At 36.8% G+C, this 26397-nt stretch overlaps 1 protein-coding gene across 5 annotated transcripts in view; it reads right to left on the reverse strand.

Annotated features, from left to right (window-relative positions):
- MDFIC (MyoD family inhibitor domain containing) overlaps nucleotides 1-26397 on the reverse strand; it is a 53169-nt gene that overhangs the window by 14431 nt on the left and 12341 nt on the right. For all 5 annotated transcript variants that reach the window (XM_087768023.1, XM_087768024.1, XM_087768027.1 and 2 more), the window contains 2 exons: nucleotides 24546-24677; nucleotides 1501-1776 (listed from right to left, as the gene is read on the reverse strand). In XM_087768023.1, coding sequence (XP_087624149.1) covers nucleotides 1501-1776; nucleotides 24546-24677 — 408 coding nt within the window. The remainder of the gene's footprint in view (nucleotides 1-1500; nucleotides 1777-24545; nucleotides 24678-26397) is intronic.

A 26397-nucleotide genomic window follows, 5' to 3' on the forward strand; every position in this document is an offset into this window, starting at 1 on the left:
CTGAAGGTACCTTATTCATTTTCTCCTCAATCATTCAGTAATTTGACATAATCATTGTCAAGGTTATTAAAAACAAACAAAAAACCCACTGACTGTATTTATTCCAATATAGTTTTAGAAGAAAAAAGGAAGCGCTTGCCATAAATAATTGTATAAGGGCATGAACAAGGCAGGCACCATCTCTTTAGTACTCTGTAATTTCTTTTTCAGAGGTTGAATTTCCTAAATTCAAAGGCCTGCACTTTGTACCAGTGATGCGAACAGATCTAGGTCTCTTGACTTACAGTTTTTTGATATATAAGAAAAATATTAGGCTGGAGGGTGGACTGGATTTCACATAACAGAAAGAGATAAGGGGAATATAGCAAGTATGAAGCTGTGATTTTGGAAAGAAATTTTAGAGGACTGAAAGAGCAACAGAAAAATAACAGTAGGTTCTTGAAGATAAGTATGAAAATAAACCATAGCAAGGAGGACCAGCCCATGGCACAGTCCGAGCGAAGCTGTTCATGATATTACTACACAGATTCACTCAGTAGGTTTGATTGAAGTAGTTGAAGTCAAGAGAAGTCACTCCACTGACATTAGTAGGCTTCATTCAGGCCACTATGTGCAGTCCTTCTGATCCCTCTTCCTTTCATCTAGGCTGAGAATCCTCCCCATTTCACTGAATAGCACCATTTCCCATTTCTCTAAGAATCTGTGTCTGTACCCACCCCCCAGAATTTTTTTTTAAAAAGTCACATCTATGCCTGCCTCAAACCAATATAATTTATAGAGCCTCTGCACCCCTCTTGGAACAGGCAGTAGCAAAGCCCATTGAGTGTATCAGTGCAGTGGATTGAGGAGAGGCTCGGGAACTCTGGGACCATCAGAGTAATTGCAAGCAGTGAAAGCATACACACACAGCTAAAACATAAGGGAAATTATTTACTTTTGCTTATTTAAGCAGTGCATAGGGAGTACAAAGCTTTTTCGTGCAAATTATTTACAGTCCAAGTATAGCATAAGGAATGTTAAACATTGAAGCACAGGTTCAAATTTTATTATCTAGTGTTCAGACCTCATGGCCAGTCAGAATATCTGCTAATAGAGCATTTTCAAAACCAAACTCTACCCTCATGGAGCCTGCCATTACTGAATTTAAGTATTTACTATGCTTCGAACTAGTGCTTTAACATTTTTTTCTGGTGTATATGTGACAATGTTGACAGGAGTTTCTATCAGTTCAAGATACTAACTAGAGAGACTAAAACATTATCAGGCTACGTTGGCCTAATGCTTCAAAGCAAGAAATCTCCCATTGCTTCAATTTCCTTCAAATACTTAGTATTTTCCTTTGGGGAAGTAACTTGTGTTTTATCATAATGATTTCTATTTGCTTCTGGAGCATGAGTCATGCACTTCAATTATTTTCAGTTGACTGTGTAATTATTAGAGGATGGGGTTTGGCTAGTCTTTATTCAGTTTGGTTTTTTTTTAATAAGAATTTCTGCTTACCTTCAGGTGAAGTACCTGGCTTTTGAGAAAACGCAGAGCTTATTTTACTCTTCTTGCTGCTGTTGCTGTTGACAGACAAGGTGGACTGAATTTTTCTGTGCATTTTTTCTGAAACAGGAGCCGAAAGTTTTCTGTTGTCTGCAGGTGCATGCTTGACCCCGTTGTGAATTCCACTTCCATTACTCAGACCCGCATGGCCGTTTTGGATTTTGCCACTTTCTTCCTCACTCCTTTCCAGTGCTGAAGTATTTGGCTGAGGCAAACGTTGAGGTTGTGCTTAAAATGAAAGAAAGAAAGAAAGGGTTAATTTAAATTGTAAATTGATAACTGAACACTTCAGGCTAGACTGGGAACGTAACTTGCATTGCTTGTATTGATCAAAGAATAGACTGAAAAGTTAACATTCCACCATCAAAAAAAGAAAGCAAAAAATATCTCTAGATTAAAAAAAATCATTAGGTATTCAGAAACCGCCTCATGTCTGTATGAGGCCTAGATTCCCCCTTCGTCACTGCATGGAAATGTTAGCAATGCTCAGTGAATTAGATGGAGAGAATAAGGCACGTATTTTGAAGAAGGAAAAAATCAGGAATGGGAGAAAAAGTAGCAAAACTGAGATAAACTTGGGCTAAGGGAGCCAAATGAAGAAAAAGGGGGAATGCAACAGGAGAGAAAAAGATATGCGAGAGAAGATACAGAGTGTAGTAATATAACTGAAGCTGCAGGCTGGCCAACCTGCCAGTCTTCAGAAAATAACCTGAGTGACAAGGTAGGGGCCACCCAAAAATGAGCCACCACAGACCAATATATTAGAGAAGAATAGGAGTATCCAGGTAACTAACAACAGTTTGAGCTTAAATTCATAAAGATTGTTGGGAAGAACAAAACCAATCAAAATCTGGTTTTGTGGAGGAGGTGAACCAGTAACCAGAAGGAACACTCATTCAAACACTGCACAGCTGTGGCAAGCCAGAGTCCCCCCCGCCCATATTCCTCAATTCAGAATCACAATTTTTAAAATGGCTGGAACAGGCCAGTTAGGGCTTTAACGGCAGCAAACTGAAATGGTCAAAGGAAAAAAATACAAAACCTGTCAAGGCAGGAATCTGCAGTGGCCTGGTTAAGACTCCAAGAGTACATTCTAATGAGAGGACACGAAACTTGACCATTCTTTGCTGAGTTACGTTATCACAAAGGAGCGTATTTTTAATAACATGGAAAATACATTGTCTGTGTATTTAAAGTTGGTATCGAAAGAAAAGAAAAGATGCAGGATTTTTTTTTATGTAAAGCTTTGTAATAAAAAAAGTAGTTTCCAATTGAAGATTCTTATTTTTGAAAAAAATGCAGACTTTGTTTTAAAACTAATTGAACTATACACATAGTAACACAACAAGATTTCATAATCAAAAAGCATCAGCCCAATGACCTCTCCTACTCAAAACACTACTGTATCATGCTTAGACATGAGGAGGTTTTCAGACAGTCCAATCTTCAGCTATTTATAAATCTAATGTCAAGGAAAAAGCCCAGATTCTACTGAACACTCAGCTGAAGAGAGATTAGACAGTGCCAGCAGTAAAGAAAAACAGTGCTGCAGTTCATTCTCTTTTCAGATGATTCATATCCATTTTCAGATGATGTCACAGTATAGCTTTGTATGTAGATTACACTGTGTCCAAGATAACAATATGTAGAGATAATTATAGTTAGCTTCCTCTAAAAGAAACATCTCCACTGATTACTTCAGATACAAGTGACCAAACTTCCAGATAAATACTACTGGGACACACAGACTAACATGGTCTCTAAAAAGACTCTCAGTTCTGAACTTGCCTAACAAGCCCTCAATGCTTCCCTTTTATCAAGGACACTGATAGCATTCTCAGATTGCTTCCTCCAACTATCATAAACTTGTCCAGATTAAACTTCAGATAAACCTTAAACTTTAACTCCTGGTTATGTTCACAGGCAAAAAGAGATACTTTTCATAATAGTTTAAATATTAACTGGTTCATTTTTTCTTGCCATTTGATTTTTTTTAGTCACAGCAACTGAGATTTTAAGAAGATACCCTAGACGACCCACATCTATCTATGTCAGAGTAACCCTGATTGAACCTCCTTTACAAAAGTGATAATATCGTGTTGCAGGAAAGGGAAGGCTGGGGGAAACATTTATGCTTCAGCCTCCCCAAAGATGTTGCACATAAGACAAAGATCATTCCCTTCCGTTACCAGCAGTAACTGCTCAGGAACCTCCAAGCCAACAGAGCAGGAGCACAATGCTCTCTGACACCTGAACTGTTGCCCAAAAAGTTTTCAATGGCAATACAGAAACTGCTTCTCCTTTCAATTTTGCATTAGTGCTTGCAAAACCTATGAACAGAAGCATAAGCAAGGCACTTTCTGCACTCTGGAATTCCATTTGTAGCATATATTCTGCTAACATCTCCAGACTATCATAAAAGCCCCAACACAAGTCTTTTAGGGAGTTTTCTCCTACCTGAAACAGGATTCTTTAAAAGTATACCACCAGGAACCCTTTGTATGGGACATCTTTCCACATATGTGCAAAATAAATATTGTTAAAAAACTAATCAGATCCTCCCATTTTAAAAATAGTCAATGTAGACTTAACCACAGTCAAAAATAAAATCTTTAGCAACAACAGGAATCAAAATTTTTACCCTCTAAAGTTCAGTGTTCATACCTGTAGCTCCCCGTAGCTTTATTTTCATTATCCTACTCAAATGTAAATTGTACTATTAAGAACAGTGTTTTTCATGTTCCATGTAATGATTCCTAATGCTGCGTTCCAAACTGGAGTGGTGCAGTTGCACCAATAACCTAGAAATACTGGGGAGGGGTTAACTTTCGTCAATAAATAAAAGCAACAGACTATACTAAAAATTCTGTATGTCTGGACACGCAAGTTTCTAAAACTGACAGTCATGACCTTTTCCAAGCCAGCTAAATTGGTGGTGGCAGTTTACAATTGTTTGTATATTTTTGGTGCTTTGCTTCAATACAGTAACTTGACAAATTATCCAAAATTCAAAATTAGGTGTGTTTCTGTCAAACTGTGGATGAATGGGCAGTCTTGGGGAATCTAAACAGTCATTTGTGTTTGCTTTTATTATTATTTTTACTACGGGTTTTTTGGGGAAGGGGGTGGTTTCTGTTTGGGTTTTTTGTTGTTTTTTTTTTTGTTTTTGTTTTTTTAATACTCCTGTTCCCAAAGTATTCTTACTACTGTCTTTTAGCATTAACATACAACTTTTTAGCTGACTGGCTTTACAGTATTCACATGTGATACACAGGTCAAATCAAAATGGAATAAAACCCCAAATGGATTAGCTACCTCAATTTAAATTTATTTTAACTTTATTGATAATTTTGCACTAGGGAGACTTGAATCTTATGGTTAAAACACACTTGAAACCAATTAGGAGCCATATGACCGCATTCTAGCATAAAGAACAAAAGCAATTGACAGTTCCAAGATTAAGCCACAACCACTCAGTTTAAAACAGAAATATTTTTACCTTATTTTTTAAAGGTTGTGTATATCTTAAAAAAAAAAAAAGGTGTAATATGGGGAACGACACAATGCTTCTTAAAACACAGTGATATCCAGGGACTCTCACTCTCTCTTTAATGATCCACTGCTCTCATTCAGCTGTCTTTCTTTTTTCAAATCTTTACATATGTGACAGCTCTCAAAAGTAGACCATAGACCATCTGGCATTTTCAGAGGTGTAACTTGTGCAAATTCAGCTCTACTGGGAACACAATGCTATCTTCTGCCTGCGTTATAAAAGATACAATAGAATGTAGAACTTATGAGTTGTTTTGAATTATTCATTTTTTGCCTGTATATTCAAGAAATTTTACAAACTCTGCATTTTGTACTACATAATCACATGCGTTAAAGGTACAAAGAAACTTTTTGACACCTCTTTTCTACAGAAAGATGGCATTTTGTTTGATATGTGAACATTCAGCGCCTGTTATATCATTCTAAACAGGCCGTGTGCTGCTACAAAAGATCCCATTTTACACTCTATGTATGAGCAAAAATTTTATTCTTGATATTCAGTAACTAACGCAATACACATCAAAATTTCAAATATGAGTTGGATGTACATTCAGCATCTTCAAATCAGGATGGCACTGGTCACTTACTATATGTTAAAGATTTAAAAAAAAAATCATTCCTCACACAACATAGAAATATTGTCATTTCAAACACCCACAATGAATAGTTTCAAATGTCCTAAGAAATACTGTGCCTTTTAGGTTAATATGTTTTTAATCTTTAGCAAAACCAGTAGATTTAAGTCAATATTTTATACAGTGCTAACACTAGTGGATTTTCAATAAGAATGATAAATATTGGATTAATGATTCAATAGACTGAATCTTTTTTGACAGAAAACTAGCAGATAATGTAGCTAGTAATAACTATACATGAATCTGCTGCCTGTGGAAAAGCAATAAAAAGGCAATATATTGCTATAGCATATAATCTATTAGCGTGTTTCACTGCTTCCTTCTCATTGGTTTCCTTGCAAAGTGGGCCTTAATACAATAACTTCTGCTGTTATTTAACTGACTTTACATAATAATTTAATTGTGAGGTTACTATCTGGTGAATAAATATTCAAGTACTAAACATTTACTCTGGTTTTGATGGTTTTGAAGTAACTAGGCACATTCTCATTCAAACTGTAAAATCCTTAGCACAGTTTAAATGAATATGCACGTATATATGCACGCTGACAATACATTGTTTACACCTTGCAAAATAACAGCTATTCTTAGGAGAAAAATCCCGATGCATGCATTTAACAGCAAAATGTATGTCAACACAGGGAAACTCTCAACCAAAAGAGGACAGTCTAAGCTATCATTAGGGATTTTAGACAAAACACAAAACCAAACATACACAGCATACAGACTCCTCGGAGTCAAAGTGAATCAAAAGAAAACATCAGGAGGGAGAGAAGAATTGAGACAGCTAATTAGTAGCCTAATCACATCAAAAGCAATTCCAAGGCAGCTGATACAGATGCCCGTGGAGTTTGCCAGGCTGGCCAACGCCACCGATGGAAAAAATACTTTCCGGTTTACAGCCTGAGTCATCAGACTGCATACCCAGAGAAGTAAGAATGTTTTTCTTCATTTATGACACAATAGTTTATGACATCAGATCAGGTCACAGAAGCAATATTTTTGCAGGTGGACTAGGGAGGAATAAAAACGCACGACTCCTGGGTGTAAAAAAATATAACCTTTGGGATTTTCAAATATCAAGAAAATACAAAGTATCACTTCAGTTCAAAACATCCTCAACACTTGTCTTCCTCCTAAAACAATTCCAACTACAAAAAGAGGATAAGCTCTTTTTAGGAAATACAGAGGTCCTGCTTGGGTCCATTAATGTTGAAAGCCAAGATCTACATGCTAATTTGAGCTGGAGAAATTGTTTGATCTCAGTGGTAGCTGCTCCTACTCCTTCTGCATGGATCACATGGAAGAGACCACATGCAAGGGAGGTAAGAATCAGGCCTCTGTTTTTCATCAGTGCTTCTTCGTAACACAGACCTAAGCTTGAGGGGAAAAATAAAGCCTATGACAGATAGTCACGGATTGCACAGTAAAACCAGGGGCTGCCTGGATTCTAGAGTAAAATTAAGGTGATTCCAAATTGCTCCGGAAAAGACATAAATTCCTGAGATATAAAAGGCAACACTTCCAACTGACTAGCAAAAAATCTTACCTTTTCAAAAATATTACAAATTGTATGCATTCATATGCTCAATAAGCATAAAATTTCAGTGAAGCTGGGAGAACTCAAATATCTCAACCTCTCTCCCTCCCCACTTTTCTAACTAAAATCCTGACTAGTCTCTACATGGATCTTCAAACTACATCAATAGTTTTCTCTGCCTAGCTATCCAGAATATTAACATTCAGATTACAAGATGTACCTCTGAGTCAACCTGTGAAGTGGCTTTTGTCAGCAATTATTTTTGAATATTTTCTAGGACATAAATAGCATATACTGCAGCTTCCATATCACAGAAGGCATACATTAACTAAATAACAAGGTACCATCAAGGTACAATCTATCTTTTAAAATCAATTTTTTACACTGAATTTTTTATACCATGCTGACTTTACAAGGAAAACAAAGTACCAACTAACAGCATCAACCACCTTTTTAGAATTGCTTCTTGTAAGACATGAGGACATCTTCAAAATGAATACAATATATTATGATGAAACAGGATGTCCTTTGTAATGAAAATACTGTAGTAAAATTGCTGGTACGAGTTTTACAGGACCCACACTGAGAACACTTTGTTAAAATACGTCTGAGAACACATCCAGGGAACACCAGGTATAACAGAAATGGGGCTGGCAGGGGACAAAGGGAAAAGACATTTTATCCTGTCAGCTCTCAGTCGGTGAAGGGCTGACAAGAATGGCAAACGCATGTGTGCATGTGTGTTTATGGCTTGAGAAAGCGACACAAGTGCACGAGAAGGTGCCAAGAGTACTCTTAAATCTGTGCAAAGACACCTGCAGTGCCTTCCTTTGGAAGCACTGCAGGACCTTACACACTGTTTGAAGGGTTGCAGGAATTGTATAAAGATGTCTTTGACATACCCAGAAAGAAGCAGTTACCACAGGGAAGCATGAAAAGGGCTGGTAGCCAGAGGTTTACAAAGTTGATAGGCATTCCCACTGAAAATGTAGAGTCAATTTCTCTATTTACAAATCCTCTTTCCTGACTTGTTTTTTTCAAAATGAAGAAATGTCTGCTGATTTTTTTAATGACAACAACAGCAACTTTTTAATCATTGCTGAACTGAGTAAATCCTTAACATCTTTCATTACCTATCTTTCAACAATTATCTTAAAGTCCAAATATCCTTTTGTCTTCTAATTACAATTAGATTATCAGTAAATTGTCCTTCTTTATCATACACAAATCTTGCAATCATTAGCAATGTTTTTTGCGAGACTGAAAATATCGTCATCTATGATAAACTTTGAAGATGATTTGACAATTCTTGCTAGATCACAATATAGTTAGAAATAAAGATGATTCACATAATGCAATGTTTGTTAAGACACATCCACATGAAATGACATATAGTTCCTAATGTAGCATAGTTTTTCTTTTCTTGAGAACAAGCAGCAGTAGCTCGCCATGAAAACTCCAAGAGCCGAGCCAAACACAAAACAGGACATTGTAGGCAACAGGCATTCAGACAGCCAGGGAATGAATTTCTATATAAAGCTGTGTTCAGAAGTGGGAAATTTTACTCCAAGCTTTCCACTTGCAACATTTATCTATCCATTTTTCTCCTCATACATTCTTCTAGAGGACTGGAAAAGAACTGCAGTCTATTTGCTCTTACGTTTCATAGCATTACAACTACTTACAGCAGTGGCAATTGTTGCACAGATGGGTGCAATGGCAGGTTAACTCATTGTCACCATTCCAACATTTCATGGTGCTTTACACATTAATCAATTACTTCTGAAGGTGATTTTTTTTTTTATTTAAAGGTGAAACACCTAGTTATTTCTTCCTATGTTTTCTACATAGGTAACTTACTAAGAGTCATAATGATCTACTTGATTTTTTTTTTGCTGTTGTTATTATTTTTAAATCTTTCTTTATAATGCACCGTGGCTTGTAGAAATTGGATATGAGAACAAAATAATAGAACATTAAAAATCAGAGAATTAGGCTTTTTGTTAATTTCTAAAGTGCTGAAAGTGATCTATTTCTGAAACACAAATAATCAGTAATTTAGTAAACGTGAACGCAGTCCCCAAAACTATAAAGGATACAAAGGGGTGCCAACCCAATACAACCCCACCTCACTGAGGAACAGAATGCTTTGCATCTGCAGCTTTAATTTTAAAAGGAACGTTAATTAACCACTAGACTCAAAAAAGTAATCCAAGCTGTTGGCATGACAATTACAGCAGTTATGCAATTAGTACCTATTACAACATATGGTTATAGCACTGCATAAAGACACACTGGTGTCCCATGGAACTTAAGACATTAAGTCAAATATCTGGAACAGTTTTGATGCCCCTCACCATTGTGTTACTTGTTCCCAAATCAAATAATGAATATCAAAGAGAAGCTACAAACAACAGGATATCGCTTGCTGGGTACTGCCTCATAAGCTGCACAGCAGGATGCACCAGACAGGAGAGATAACCTCAATGTCATTAACAGCCGTAACCTGGGCAAGTGCACAAACAGGTCCTCTTGGCTTCGTCACCTCCTGCTCCCTTCCTCAAAACCCCAACAACCACTAACAAACTAGACAATGTTTCACTGCAAGAAAAAACACGGGATGGTGAGGCAAATACTTTTCAGCCTAGCCCTAGCCATTTGCTTTTGAGTGAGAAAATACTCAAAGGTCAGGTTTATTCTCCACTGATCATATATACTGAGTTTTCAGATGATGAGATTACAGTGTTCAGTTAAACTCATACAAACATACACAAAAACTGGCTGCACTTGGTTTTAAAAAGAACATGAAGGCCAATGCTTGGAATGAACAATTCCCTTAACGTTCCCTGCTCCCTTGACTTCTAGTGCTCCACTCATGTAAGTGACAGAATTTCAGAAGACTCCAAAAAGTGCTCCACCTCAAGTGTGAATCTGACACCCTGCTCTTAGTGCTCTGTCTTTTGTCATCTCTATAATTCTAAGTATTACACAATGCTACTATTAACAAAACTAAAGAAAAGATAGGGGAAAAAACAAGACAGCACCAAAGAGAGGGTAATGTAAAAAGGTAGTGGGAAAACACACAGAATATCAGTACAAAAAAGTAAGGCATACATTGATATCTGAGTTTCTGACCCCTTTGTTGCACTTATTTTCTCTCTGCTATTCTTTCTAGCAACCTAGAGCTGATGCTAAGTTTGGCATCAGCTGATACCAACTACCAGAAAACCAAAGGAAGAAAGAGAAAGCACAGCTGCAAGGAAAATGGAACAGGAGAAGCAAATGGGCAGTAACCACGAGGAACAGGCTAAAACTTGGGATTTTACATTATTAAAACAATAGTAGAGCAAAAACATCAAAAGAAAAAAGAACAGATAGCAACCACCCAGAAGAAGACAGCACTGGAGGGGAAGGAGACAGAAAAGGAAAAAATACATAGTGAGCTGAGCCACTTCAGTCTGTGAGGGCAGAAAAGAGTAGGGAAGAAGAAACAAAAAAATTCACAAGTAAAATCCCACTAGAGATGAAGTATTTGCTACAAATTTTACAAGTAAGAAAAGAATTAAATGATAAATCACTAGTTGATAAGCAATGAAATAAAATGAGGATAAACACATTGTACTTGCACAGTGATCTAGAGTTGAAGCAATAGTTCCCCTTCTGCTCGAGGTCAGAGAGGCTCCTGGAGCCCAGGCCAAAAATCAGCCACATTCCGCAACAGTGGCATGATGGAAAATGGAAATTCTGTGTCAGAAAGCAGGAAGAGGACTTGAGGTCCACGGCAATACTCCTCAGGACCCAGCTTGTCGTTACTACAGACTGGACAATTAATAGACTGTCAGTGGGAAAAAAGAAGTGGAAATGTAGTAGAGAGTGCAGCAAGTATCCATCTATTTCCCAATCTTGAAAAAACAAAGTGTAAGGAGAAAGAGAAGCAACACGTATCTGCACGGACAACATTAAACACACTGAGAAGGGTCAGTCTCTGCTACGGATGTCCTTGGGCTACAGGAATTCCTTCAAGGCAAGCAGGGTGTAAGAGATGGGCAGAGGACCCCTGTCACCCATGCCACCTGACCACTATGCCTGCGGGCAGGATGAGCAGGGCCTCCCAATCCCGAAGCACTCCAGGGACACCCCAGGGCACCAAAGGATTTTGAGTCACACACAGAAAGTCCAGGCAGAGCTGCCATAACCAAAGCTGGCTCTTGGGCTGCTTTATGCCACTAATGCACCACCTTGGCATCAGGATGACTCCGAAATTAGAGCTCTTTTTATTTTTTTAACCACTGGTTTTGGAGTGCCTCAAACAGATACAGCAAAATCTCACCCAAAATGTTTTTTGTGCAAGCTGTGAAAATCAGATTCTTGAGAATACACCTTGAAAAGTTCTCTGATAAGAGTCCTTGGAAAGCCTAAATTTTCCTTTTCCTTCCCCCTCACACCCTGAACCAGGCTCAAAACTGCAGCTACCCAAGGAGTAAAGGCTGCATCTCTGCATCAGAGCTCACTGCCCTTTACCTCCCCCAACCCACAGGCAATTTAACTTTAATTTAACACTAAACCAGTAGTTTCAGATGCTGAAAGGCAATGATATATTCCAGAATGTAAAAATTTATCAACTAAGAGATTTGTGTGTTCAATTCAAAGCTGAATGTGCTTAACACATAATCATTGTCACCAATACTTAGCACAAAGGGAAATGTTTTTTACTTACTTCTTATTTACTACGTTCTTCCAAAATGATCTAGGAAGTCCTCTTTCTGACTCAGATAGACAAACCCACCCATCCTGGCCAAGCTTTCATACATGTCCTCCATTATATGAATTCAATATACTAAAACAAAATATGCTAAATAAGTTTTTGCCTGCTGCTCACACACACATCCCTTAAAGCAGTGCAAAAGTCACATTGCTGACCGTGTCTGGTGAAGACCAAACTTCCTGGAAAAACCATGCACTTAGTTTCCTGAAAGGAAACAAAGCATAAGCTGGTCAAACAATTCATAAGAAAGCTCTGATATCTGAGCCACACAGTTATAAATCTGCCCTGCGAGAAAAATACAGTGTCACATCATTGACCAACAGCTACAAGTAGAAAAATTCAGAGAAACAAACACTTTAACACAAAGGAGAAAGTACCACATTATCTGAAGAAACAGGTAAATTGTCTTAACGGGATGAAATTACTTGTACAACCTTTTTCTTTCATCCCACAACTGAGCTAAAATTCTGATTCTCCGCTCCGTTCATGAAATGAGATACAAATCTCTATGGAATTACTATGCTCAAACTATTTCAGTGTAGTAGAGACCAGTAGCACCTGCAAGTCCTTATACTGCAGAACTGACTGAATAGCAGCAGAATACTGGTTTTTATCTCTGACATACAGAAAGGGAGTATTCTTATTTCAACATGTTTAAAAGCATTCAACATTACATATGGAATCATTTTCATTCTCTACTAAAAATATACAAAATATTTCTTTCAACTTATAAATCTACATAATTTGCTCCACTGAAGTTTATTTAGTTCACCTATTGTTTAATAATACTTCTAAGTAGCATTTAAATTTGGACGAGACCCATGCTTTGAATCAGTGCTTCTTGTAACAAGGACCTTTTTTCTGAAAACCTTTTGTCTTATTTAGAAGACATACTTCCCTTTATTTGAGGGGAAAAAGAAAATCCTTCCGTACACTAATCACAATCACTTTTTTTTTTAAATGGAGTGCAGATACAGCAGTGAACTGTGTGCTATGTCAATGTTATTTACATAACTGAAAAGTGTCCATTTTTACATTTTAAAACACCTTGTTATAAGGTTTTGCAAATAAGCTGAAGGATTTCCAGGAAAGAAACAGCATTTTAAGTGAAAGCATTAGAATTTACAGTTACATTCATTTTTTTCTGTCCTTTTACAATTCAAGAGCTTTACAAAGTCACAGCTGAGGCAGCAACCCCCTTTTACTCAAAAAGACCCGAAGTACAGCAGCCACCCTTGTCTCATAGCAAAGATAGCAACTACATTGCACGCAACCAACCTTCCTTTGCTGCTTACACAAGCCTTCAGCCCTACAAAAACATTCATGTCATCACCAGCAACAGCAGCTCAACCAGGCTGGCGATGGGTGAGCCAAACTGCTGCCTCCATCCCTTTGTGCTGTGCAGCTGTTTCATGCTTAGGAAACATCTCAGCCTCCCTTCTTGCATTTCTTGGCCCCAAACAGAAAAGCTCTTAGGAAACCATTCAAACAACTGCCAAAGGGACAGAACTGCACTGTTTTTGATACATCCTTATCCCATCTACTAAAGATTCATGCCATCTGCCATTTTATTTGCACTGCTGCCATAGCCCTGCCACTTGGAATTAATTCCAGCACCCTTTTCTTTACTGTTCCTTCAGCACAACTAGCTACATTTTATCGTGCCATATCATTTTCTTAAGCTGTTGGAATTAACAACTCACAATGGGAACACCTCCCTGCCACCTTATATTTAATTAGTGTTATGTTAATTTAAACAAAATTCCTTGTTTCTGTACAGTGCAGTACTGCCAAGCCAAACTACTCAAAAACGATCAATCACTTTCTTTTTAAATATATCCTTTCTATTGGCATTTTCAGTTTTGAGTCTTTAACTTTCAGCTTTTGTCAGTAGCTACAAACTAAGACCAGGTTAATTTGTTGTTTATTTTATGAAAATTTAAAACTGACATAACCACATGACTCCAGAAGTTGATATTTTCATATTTTGTTGTAATATTTAACAGGGTTATTTTTTTCTTGAGTGCACAGTACCTTTTCATAATGTTTAATTTACACATAAAAGTTAATTCTCCAAGAGTCAAAATATTAATTCTAATAAGAAGGTTCATTGCTACTTACAAAATAGCCTAAATGTTTATGTTAACACACTGAAGCTGAAGTGAACAGGCCTTTATACTGAAGCCCTTTAAAAACATTTCCAGTCACCCTCTAAGCACAACCTTCCTGTCACTGCTTAGAGATATGTAACTGTAATAGAGAAAGAAGTGGGGAAACAGGAAAAAGGATTGTTAAAGCAAACAAACACCAAAAAGAGGGGAAGGGAGGACTAGAGAAAATTATGCAAACACAAAAGAGAAAAATGGCTTAAAGACAGCAACTATAATAGGGGTAGGTCACTCTTTTCTCTCTCTTTTTACTTTATAAAATAAATATGGGAAAGAGGACACAGCACAATTTATTTAGAATGAGAACAAACTTTCAGCACTCCTCCAACTTCGACTCCACCACGACAGCCACCACTTCTCTTTGTGCCATATCACCAATCCATATCCTTTACTTTCTTTCAAAATTACCATAATTCCTAAAGGTTTGTTTTTTTTTAAATAATCAAAACCTTGAAATGCCATTCCATTATAGTCACTGTGAGATGGATTTCCAACTCTAAATTTAAATTTTGAGAGCAAAGTGGATCATTCTACAGGAACCTTCCCTGTGCTAATCAAACAAGTCTTCTCTCCTTTTCCACAAGGACCTGTTCCACAAATATCCAACAAAATATTGATAATGAGGGCTAAACTTCTTGCCCTATTCCAGCTATCCTAGCAGAATCGCGGTTGTGGATGCACACATGTTAAGGAAAGAAAGCTTTCGCCAGGTTATTTCTGCTGTTCAAGGAGGCAGCACAGCACAGCAAATGAGGTCTCTCAGTTAGGCTGTTCTTCTCACAGAGCTAGAGTAGCGGATGCTCTGTAATACACAAACAGTCAAAACCAAATGGTGATTTATTTAAAATTAAGATTGAGTTTATTGATTAAATTCCTGAGGCATAACACTACCCAACAGACGGGAATCAGAAAATCAAGTGGACAAAGAAGTAGATGAAGAAACAGTCAAAGGAAAGGAAAAAGAAGAGCAAAGGAGGAAAAAAGATAACTTTTATTCAAATTCCTCCTTTAAAATGGTGTTATGTGTTTGTTTTTTCACTTCCCTATCTTTTAGAAGTTAAATGCTGTCTTATTTATTGTAAATATAAAACTCACACTTGTTTAAACTTTCCAAGTCTTAATCCAGCACAAAACAGTTTACAGAATGGCTGTGATGAAGATTGTTACAAAACATCTTTAAGAAAGATGTTTCATCTTTAAAGAAAGGTCTTTGTAACTACTTCAGATGCATGAACATACACTGCTAGATACTTTATAGAGTGATTAGTGTATAGTCTGCTGAAAGAGCTATTCTCATATAAAAATATTTCTCAATATTGATTTTACATTGTAAATATGATAGTGACTATTACCACTGAAGTCAGCACACAGTAAAAAGAATATATGTTGAGGTAGGGAAATACTTTATAAGGTCATAGTTACAAAGCAAATAGCTAGGAAATACTAAATTGTTAAATGAGCTGGTGTAATTTAATAAAATTACATATATGAAAACTACATGTGCGTTACCCAAAGTTACCTCCGTATCCTGCCTCACCATCCAAGTATTTTTTAATATCACTTCTATGAAAAACTCGGTTTGATCACTCAGATCAACCTTTCCAGGAAGGCTGATCCCAAATCTTCTCACCAAAACATAATGTTCCCTTCATTTTGAAATTCAAGCAAAAGGAGCATTGTTCACTAATCTCCTGTATTTCTGAATTGTACAGACCTCAAATGTGTTCACTCTGGTTTGACACTACTCTTACGGCCAAGTTTGGTCAGCCTAAGAATCTTTCATTGCTTTTCTGTTAAAATGTGAATTTTATTTCAACTTGCAAGTTACAGAATGCAGTTAACATATGCATCTACCACAGGGAGATGGGAAAAGGCACATGCCTTCTAACTGGCTAAGAGGTTTTATTTTTGAAGAAAGACATATTTCGTAGCTACCCAGACTTGAAGGCAGCCTTGCTACTGCTCCACCAAGGAATGGACAAACGGCTTGTGCTGTCTCTCAGGGGCAAAAACTTGCCCTGAAGGTCAAATCTGACTCATAGGCTACATACTTTATAGGCTTGCCTAACAGTTTGTTCTACTTGACTTGTCTCAAAAGCAAACTTCGTAACATTTTATGCAAACATTATACAACCTTAAGTCTGAACTGTAAATCAATAAAACTCACTTAAACTTGAGGAACCTCTGCAACAGGAAATAGTCTCTTAGTTGAAATTCTGCTATGCTTACCATTAGCATTGCTAAAGCTTACAATTTTTTCTAAACAAGTGTCATAATATTTACAGCTTCAGATTAAAGTAAAAACATGATAATTAGGATACTGCATAGAATTTTCGGGAAGCAAGTTTAAAAGTAAAATTTAAGCCACTAGTTTTCATGGGTCCAGACATAGAACTCAGAATTTGAAAGGTCTTGTGTTAGAATGCCGTGGGTTTGCATTTCATGATCACAAATTTCAAGAGCAGTCTCCATACAAAAACATGTTTCTCACACGGCAGAAACCTACAGTTCATTTAAAAATAGTTAAGGTTCACATGGCAAATAATTCATCATTTTCTTAAATCAAGCCTCAATATTTCTGGAGGCCTACCTCATCAGTATAATGAGTTAACAAAACTGGTGTGAGAAATAGCCTGAATGACCACAGCTGTTTGACGTCTGAATGTTTTTCAAAGGGATCCTTTGGGTTTGGATCATGAAGAATTTTTTTTTTTTTTAAAAGGGAAAACAAAAAAAACACCACCACCACAACACGCAAACAGGTCATAGGCTCCTGTTTTTCCTTGTCCTTTACAAAAATACCTTCAGGGAAAGGTACTTGCGGGTACTTTTGCACTGCAGATATTACCAGAATGCAGAACAAGTAAGTAGTATTCAGACCTTTCTTTCCTCTGGATAGCTATTTAAAGAAGAAAAACGTTTAACCATAATTACTTAGCTAAGCCTTCGGCTGTGACCATGAGCCCCTCTTCATCTTTCACATTTTTATCAGTAAATACAAAATTCAAAAGATCAAAAACTATTTTGGCTCTCCAAAGTTTGAAGAATTAATTATTTTGATGTACACACAATATACAGTACTACTTTTCAGCTGTATAAACTTACTGCAAGCACTACACATACATGACAGCAAATATAAAATAAAATTAAAGAAGAGAAAAACTAAGATAATTTTTGCCATGGTTTAAGTTCAAGACATTTCTGCCAGAAAACAGGTTCCTAAAAGTACAACTTGCATGACAATACTGTCACGCACTTTATAATTTGGTGTTTTCTTTGCTAAAAATGGCTAACTGAATACCGTTAGTACTGAAAATAGCACACTGAATCATTGGTTTTGTAGTATAATATTTCACGTAGAATGCGGTCAGAGTTTTATTACTCTTCCTCTTTAAGGAACCACTACAAATATATTGTACTCTTTCCCCTACACAAGAAGGAACTAATCAGGAAAAGAACATAAATATTCCTTCCCATCTAGGCATAACAGCACATTAATTCTGAGACAGTACCAATACAACAAAGGAAAATATTCTGAAATTAAGATACAATTTACTTCAGGCTCAAACACAGCAAGCACAATAATCTTCATGTTACTTGAAGAATTTCACCTTTGTCTGGTACTGATGATTACTGCCATCCAAACTTCCTCAGCCTCAGACCATAAATTCAGATGATGTTCTGAGAGTCAGAAGTAAGGTAAAACAGAAAATGAAAGGCTCCAGGTAATTCTGGCTACTAGTGATATGCAGAATACATGCACCTATCTTATGGTCACCTGGTGCAGTTTAAAGTTCTCACTGAAGTTTGACTAGTGTTCTGTAAGTGGAACAACAACAGCAAGAAGTTTATTTCTCCACATGGAGTCACCACAGAGTACACAAATTCCTCACCTGTCGCAGTCCACCATTAACTGCATTGCTTCAGAACATTCAACTGAGTCGAACTGCATCCCACAGCAGCTCTGTTTACAAGTAAGGGACTACTAACTTCAGTGACACTCGGGTAGTTCCACAGGCGACTTCTGTAAACACTGAAGACCCAGTCTTAAACTCTGAAGACTGTAACTGTAAAGATAGAGCTATCTGTGAAAATGCCTCTCTGCCCAGGAGAGGATTAAATGAAACTGCTACGGTTGTGCAACAATGAGGTGTGAAATTCCTTGGATGTAAAATTGTCTCAGCTGAGAGGTTTGATCCCAGAAATTCCACAGGGAAATCAAAATGGCAAGACAATGGATACACTTTCAGCAAGAAAAGGCCTATCTTTCTGCGCAAGTCTTCCAGGTAGAGACTGGAAAGACTGCATCATCATTATCCATTTAAAAAAGGGGGAGGGAAATCTAAACAACCCCAGCTGAATCATCAAGACTCAGTAGCAAACATGAGCTCCAGTTGCATATGTGTGCACCAGCTGCAAACTTTAATTAGTTCATTTGGAATAGTGAAAACGTTTGGTCTTTTGGTATCCTGAAAGCAGCGACTTCTGATTTCTCATTTGTATTTCTCAGCCTACTTCAAGACCACTGTTATTCATTCTCCTCAGATTCAACTGGTGCACCATCAGCAGGAGTAAATCCATGGGTCTTTCACAGGCCCTAGTACTTCTGATGCACAACACGCTGGCCTGCCTTCAAGCCAACTCAATTCCAAAATTTTGTTGAACAGCATAATTTTCACTACCACCTTTATGAGACGCTTTATCTTGACTGGTGTGAATACTCTGAATATGCTGTACAACATACTCAGCTTTTTTTCCAGTTTATATAATCAAAGTCATATTTCACTACTTAGTAGCTGAAAACTTGCCCTGGTATAACCCCAGTAGGCAGCTATGAAGAACATTAACTCTTTCCCAGCCAAAACCGGTACAAAACTATTATAATACATCACATTTTACCTCCTGTGTTGTGCTAAGGGAACTAGCTGATGCACAGTATTTTTAAAGAATATTTTTAAAAATGCATGCATTGTCAGCCATCTTACAACTGGCTGCGAAGAAGTTAAAAACCCATCAGGCTCCTCAATAGGCACGAGAGGAGTTTTTTGAGGACTTCTGGAACAGAAATAGTAAGCAATCTGCCAGGTTGGGGGAAGAAACAGAAGTAACACAGGCTAGGTGTTTGCTGGGGAGAGGATTAGAAAATCTCTCTGGGAGAGGAGTGCTCAGGGGGGTCCTTCACACCTCCATTACTTCTACTGCCCAGTTCCTCGAAGATTTATCTTTTTTAAAGAAGGATCTAAATATGAAATACTGCATTCCTGTATTAAAGTATTGAATTGATTAAAGTTTTGTTCATTCATAGGCTCACACTTTTTTCACAGCCAGATGAAGTGAATACCTGGGTATATTTGGAACATTGTACACAAAACGCTTCTGTAACTAAAATAATACACCTTTCAGACTCAGCAATATATTTTGAATAATTTCCATTAATCTATTCTGCGTGATTTCTGTACTCACACAGTTACACTGCAAGAAGACTGTATCTGTCATACTTCCTAGCTTTGAAGAGAACCACTTGTTATCTCAAACACTTTGCACTATTTTTTAGACAGAATAAACACAGTCATCTGAAATCACAATAATTGTAAGATGACTGTGCACTATAAATCAGCCAAGAAAAGATATTTGGATTAACATCAAACAAAAAGAACAGTTCTAACAGCAGACTATCTTCTTCTTCTTCTTGGCAAAAAAGTCCCAAACTGCAGAATTAAAACTACGGAAATCACTCACTTAATTAGCCAGTAGGAAAAAGGAATCTGCAGACATTAAAATTAAATAGTCATGTAAAGTAAAAATGTCAACATAAAAATACAGAAAACAAAAAATAAAAAAAAATCAAGTTTATATTTCAATAAAACAAAACACAATAAAGAAGAATATAATAAATAAAATAGTGGGCACAAGAACATGCAAAATTATTTAATCCCCACAGAGCTGAATGAAGCATCCCTTTCTCTGAAGAACCACTCTTATCAGGAGGGTGTTTCATGGAAGAGAAAGAGGCAATTGAAGCTAGGAAATGATGGATAGCAATGACCTTTCTATCTGTAAAACATGGGCATATTTTAGGTATTTAATCTTGAGAATTGGATTATTATTAATCAATTATTCATGACAATTTGAATCTATGGTAGATGTTTTTTGTTTTCTTAAATATCACATAGCTAAGGTCCTGCTTGAGAACTGGAAAGGAGATTAAATCCTCACAAGCAAATAGTGTTCAAGACTGGCATTTTCTTCCGTCCTAAACATTCCTTCCCCTGCATAACAGCACACATTGATGGTAACCTAGTACTCTCTGTAAAAATTCTGCCTAAATATTCTGAAATCTACCTTTATAGCCTTTTTTTATTAGAGGGGGGAAAAAAAAAAAAACAACACCTTTCCCAAAGAACAAAGCAGGGCATTGTGATAATGCGGAGCAGCAAAAACCCCTATGGCTTCATTCCTATAGCCGCAGGTTACCCTGCTGTGTGTTTTAACATCCACTCATCCTCACTTGCCAAAGGTGAGTGATAACAGAAGCCAAACATCTCCATTACAGGCCATCAGATCATACAATGAAAATAAGCAGAAGGTGTTTGCAGATATTTAAAATGCACTGCTGAAGAAGAAGGAAAAGCAGATGGAGCTATTCTAAGGCTAAGCTCTTTTGAAAAGCAGAACCTCTACAGCCTGAAATAAAATGCAAAATATGTGTGCGTCTGTGAAGGGAAAGGAATAAGTCTCAACATTGCCTTGAAGAAAACCTGAGATGAAAAACCTAAGGTTATCCCAATTTGGGGGAATCACTATGGAAAAGAAACTCTCCCTTACTCAGATTCTAAAATTGAGGATATGGATAGCAATGGCCACCTTGTGAAGAGTAAGGCCAATTTAATACACCTAAAACCACCAAATATTTGGCAGTTCTTCCTGTTCTCAAATACTCTGTTACAAAATGTACGCCTTATTTCTAGTCTACCTGAACTTCCAGACATTCCATCTAGTTCTTCCTTTGTCTGCTACAGCTGAAGAATTGTCTTACCAAATTTCTGTTCACTGTGGTATCATGCTTCTTCTCAGCAAGCCCCTCTTTACCCTCCTTGTTAACACTGAGTACATTGAACTCCAGGAGTTTTTCCACAATAAGGCATGTTTTCAACTACTCCAGTCATTCCTGAGGTATTTGTGGTTCTCCCCTGACCCTTCTCCAACTGAACGCAGTATTCCAGTAACAGTTATGCAAGTGCATTAACAATTAATACAGAAAGGTAATATAACCATTTGCTTCTTATTTAGCTCTCCCCTGCTTATATGTTAGTATACAGCAACCTTTTGAAGCAGCGGTGCACTGGAAGCTAATATTCCTCTACCACGACTCTCAATCACTTTTCAAAAACAATTAGTTCTTTGGTTGAAGCTTCCCATAAGATTACCAATTTACCCGGCATATTATGAATGTTTTCATTCGGGGGGAAAAGGGATGCTCCAAAGGAGGTGGGGAAAAGGCTAATCTGGGGGAATCTCATCATCTAGAGATCAAAAAAAGGGGGCTTGAGAAAAGGACTGCAAGGGCAGGGCAAGGTGAACTGAAAATGTCTTACTGTGGAATATAGCGCCAGCATTTTAGTTTATTGATGTTACCTGGTAAACTGAGTTCAAAAGTGCAAATGAGAAATCATACATAATGAAGTCATTACAGAGTCTCTAACATTGGACTTCGTTGTTGGTGTGCCAATAAAACTGACTGATTAATCTGCTTCCATATAACAGCAGGATAAAACAGCTGCAAACAACGAAAACCTTGGAAATTAAATGCTGGAAACATTTATAAAGTGAAAACTAAGGCTAACACAAATGGAGTATGTATCAACTGTGGGGGTGGAAAACAATCTGTATGGGAAAAAAAGAAAATGAATCATTAGGGTCATGGTGAATGGTTGTTAATAACTGACAAAACTGAAGTATGCCCTGTCTAAAACAATTTAAAGAAAGAGTTTTAAAATAGACCATAATGATCAAAACACTGATTATTTCTAACCTCAAGCTTCTTCTAGTATGCAATATTCTGCAAACTTTAGTCTAGTGAGGTAATAGATCTGGTTGAATCACAGTAATTCTGAGCTATGATAGCTGTTACTTAAGATGAAATACCTAAGTAATGTTTGTGACAAACAAGCTTCTCTTTGCTCCACTTGTGCCATTTTTCAAACTTTAGTTACTATGTAGATAAAGTTGTAAAACTTCTGCAAACTACAAGAAGTACTTAAAATTGAGGAACAGTGTTTGGCTCAATTACAAAGTAGTACAGACTTCCCTACTCATAGCCACAGCACAAAAAAAAAAAAAAAGAAGAAAAAGAAGCTGCTTCAATTTCATCATTTTTGTTTCTTCCATCTAGAAGACTTTAACATTACAGGTTAAAAAAAAACTCATGAATTTGAAACAAAGAGAGGACTTTGTTATCATAGCAGCTACTCAAACATGTCTCATAATAAAGCCACTACTACACAAAACTCAATTATTAAGACCAGGAGTTTTAGAAACTTCCAGCTCTCACCTAAACTTGCTTTTCATATAAAAAACTGCTAGTAACTCCAGAAGGAGCACAGTTAAGCACACTGGAGCAGTACATTATACCTCAGAATTTTATCCTATCTTTGCCCTTTTTCCTGTTACTTTTTTAATTCAGCAACAGATGACCCTCCCATCACAGAGACATATAACTGCATATAACTGCCAAGTCACTTTACCAGGGACTTGCACAATCTGCTTGCAATTTCTACTATACATTGAAAAATTTATCTTTTCCTCCCCCACTTCCCCAGTGCAGCCACTACAGTATGTCCTTGTGGCCAACGGATTAGAGGAAGCACAGCACCACCCTACTGTCCTTGATCCTTTCCTCCATAGTTCAGGCACGCTGCTAACTGCCACCAAATAAATCTGCTTTCCCATGGGTCTGGGAATAAGGAAGCTCCTAGGAAGAGGGAATGAGAAGGAGGCCACTCCAAAAGCAGCAGATGCCATACGCACCTTCCCATGTTCTCAACACAAGCACAAAGCAATTGCTTGTCCAGGGACAGTTAGGTCTAAAATAGTGATCTTTTGGAACTAGGTAAACTCTCAAACTGTGAAGGAAAATTCTACCTCTGTATAGTCCCCTAAGAATTATTTTTAAATTGTTAGATAAATGTCTGACACACTAAATTCAAGTTTTCCTATAAAGGATTTAGATAACAATTCAATACATTAAGGATATAAATATGATTCATTATTTAGAAAAAAGTATTAACTAAGGTTTGAAAAGAACTTAAAATACTAACACAAAGTTCAGGAGAAGTTGATTGTATAGGTAAGATTTTAAAAGACCAAAACAAAACAAACCTAAAAAGAAAGAGGTAACACCAGAGAAAATCACCAGTTATAGCAACAGCAAGTTCAGAAATATGAATTTATCCCAATGTGTATCGTGTAGTACGTCTGCAGTGTAAAGACAGTCTGACCCTGAAGTGTGTGGTCAGACAACGATCTCACAGAGCTGGAGCACCACTCAGCATTTAGTCCATTTGCTTTCTGAATACACCCTATAATTAGAGAACAGTTTCTCATGCTGCCCTTCCCTTGAGTAAAAGTAGTATAAGCTCTGGCAGTTGACAGAAATATTTTCGCCTCAGGAGGGTGCAATTGTGGATGATCTTTTGGACAGCACATGATCTTCAATTCAAGACAGAAAAATGGGAATAATGTTGCATGCTTTTTTATTTTTTAAAGCATCCAAGACATACACTAGGAATGTGGACTTGTAAAAACTAATTTTAAATAAAAACACAATTCCATAGCACTTAAAGCCTAAAACCTTGTCTTACAGTATTCTTCTCGTTTTGAAAGGACTAGCTACTTTAGGATTCAAACTTTTTTATAAACTTACATCTGCTCAGTGTATCTGGAAGCAATGCTCTTAGCATAGTTTACTCTGCCAACTAAATGTACAACCCAAGAAATCAAAGATGATGACACCGAGCACAGTTGCATGCTGCAGCTCATGTGCTTACTAAATATACAGATCCCATTATGAATTATAAGAGAAGAACATAATATTAAGGCTTTAAAATGTAGATGCTACAGAGGTCTATATTATACTGCACCACTCAAATCACACCTTTCTTTGAGCTTGTTGTTTATGCATGCTGACATGAGTCATTCCGGGGAATAAATTCAGTAGAAATGCATTATAGTTGCAACACAATTGCATTTGACACACATTTAACTGAGTCAACAGGCAGTATCCCGTTACACTGCGAAAGCAAGCCTAAATGGCAGCAATTTGTTCTGGAAATACTTACTTCTGATGAGGTCACCATCAGTGCGATTTCCCCAGACGGACTGGTCTTGTATCTCTGGTTGTATACTTTGGTTACTGGAAGGCTGTTTTATGTCTTTCTCTCCTGCCGCAGTATTCTCTTGGCCAGTTTTTTCTAAGTCAAAAGAAATTTTAAGATATTAGTTTCTACGGTGTTTTTCCTCTATGTGAACAAAACTCATCTTTGAAAATTAAAAACAAGAGAGCATAAAATACCACTTGTCTTAGCATCTCATGTAGTTTCCTTAGAAATAATTCCTAATAAAGTTGATTTTCAATTTGTTTCCTTGTCCGGATCAAAATAATTCCTTTTTAAGAGTTTTTTAGTAATATTGTGTTTAATCATGCAAAATAGTATCTAGCAGCTTTTGTAACAACTTACAGTTGAGTTTGTTTATATTTAGTTACCTTCCACAAAATTTTCAGATAAAAATTCAAATTGCTTTGTTACACAAAAAAAAATTATTTTTTGCCCATGTACATGTGGCTCTGGCATATAAAAGCCACAAAATTTCCACAGAAGTCTGTTCTCTATTATTTATAATTGAATGTATAATTAAAGACAAATGTTGAAACTTCAAAACTGACTAGTACAGAAATTCAGAAAATTTATTATAACACAATTACCTATTTTTCATCAAAAAAATAGCCTTTTAAAAGCCATTCCTGAATAGAAGTCCACGTTTAGCCTATGATGAAAGGAAAAATGATTTCTTCTCTCCAAGTATATGCAAGATGCAGGGAAATTTCCATGGTAAGATTATTTGAGGGATTCTTTAAGCTTATTTCACAAGATAGCAGATCTTGTTGTTTCGATGTTTTCAGCAGTTAACACATGCAGACCTGAATTTTCTCAAACCAAGGTAAGTGACAGCTTTCATTTTTGCTGTCATTAATGTTTTAATAGTCAAATTCACACGCACAAATCTTTCTGTTCTTGATTGCTACAGGTTTTTCCTACTGGCATTCAAGGAAACATTTCCAAATCTGGAATTACTTTGTTCATTATTCACAGTGACAGATTATCAGTTTATATCACTTACTCGAGGGATCTGTAAAACACTAAATATTTTCAGTCTCAAGTATTTTTTGAGTATACATACAACATTTAATATTTACAGTAAATCTAAATGAGCAACTGTTGAAAAGTCTGTTAGCTCTATTTATTTGTTTCAAACAAGAACATGTTTATAAACCACTTATCACAATGTAATGATACCATATCCTCTAGTAAAGCAATTATTCCAGTCCTGAGACGCAGAAAAATCGCTTATTGCTACTGCGACACGTTAAAGGTTATTTTCTTTATGTAACCAACAGCAGTTTGATTTTAAATCCTAACTTTCTGCCTTTGTTATTAAACTGAGGCATTGAACATCACTCAAAATAATATATGCCATATTGTATGTATAGTAGCATCTGCCTTCAAGCACTGCTGCTCCTCTTCTATTAACTTCCACCTCTGAAATGTCTGACCCTCAGCTACCTCCATGGTACTTATTTCTCAGTCCTACCTCCCATCACCATTTCTTCAACAACTTGTCAATATTTTCTCAAGTCCATCCTGAGATGAACTGTTTCACTGGGATTGCCATGAAGTTACTGAAGGGACTGAGAAGATATCCATTGACTTTGAGTTTTGCATCTTGCCTTGATGACTTAATCTCACATACTCATCCTATCCAAAAAAAGCCCCAGATTTTTTCAACCCCTTTGACAGACATTAGATACAAATTATTTCAACCTGATATCTATCAGATAGATACAAATCCAGCTGTATTGAAGGATGATGATTTTGCCTGTGCAGTTAGGTATTAGGTGCAAAAGTGTCTCAA

The sequence above is a fragment of the Nipponia nippon genome, unplaced genomic scaffold, assembly GCF_047370975.1.
Source record: "Nipponia nippon isolate SJK-2023a ecotype South Korea unplaced genomic scaffold, ASM4737097v1 scaffold_3, whole genome shotgun sequence".
Taxonomy (NCBI): domain Eukaryota; kingdom Metazoa; phylum Chordata; class Aves; order Pelecaniformes; family Threskiornithidae; genus Nipponia; species Nipponia nippon.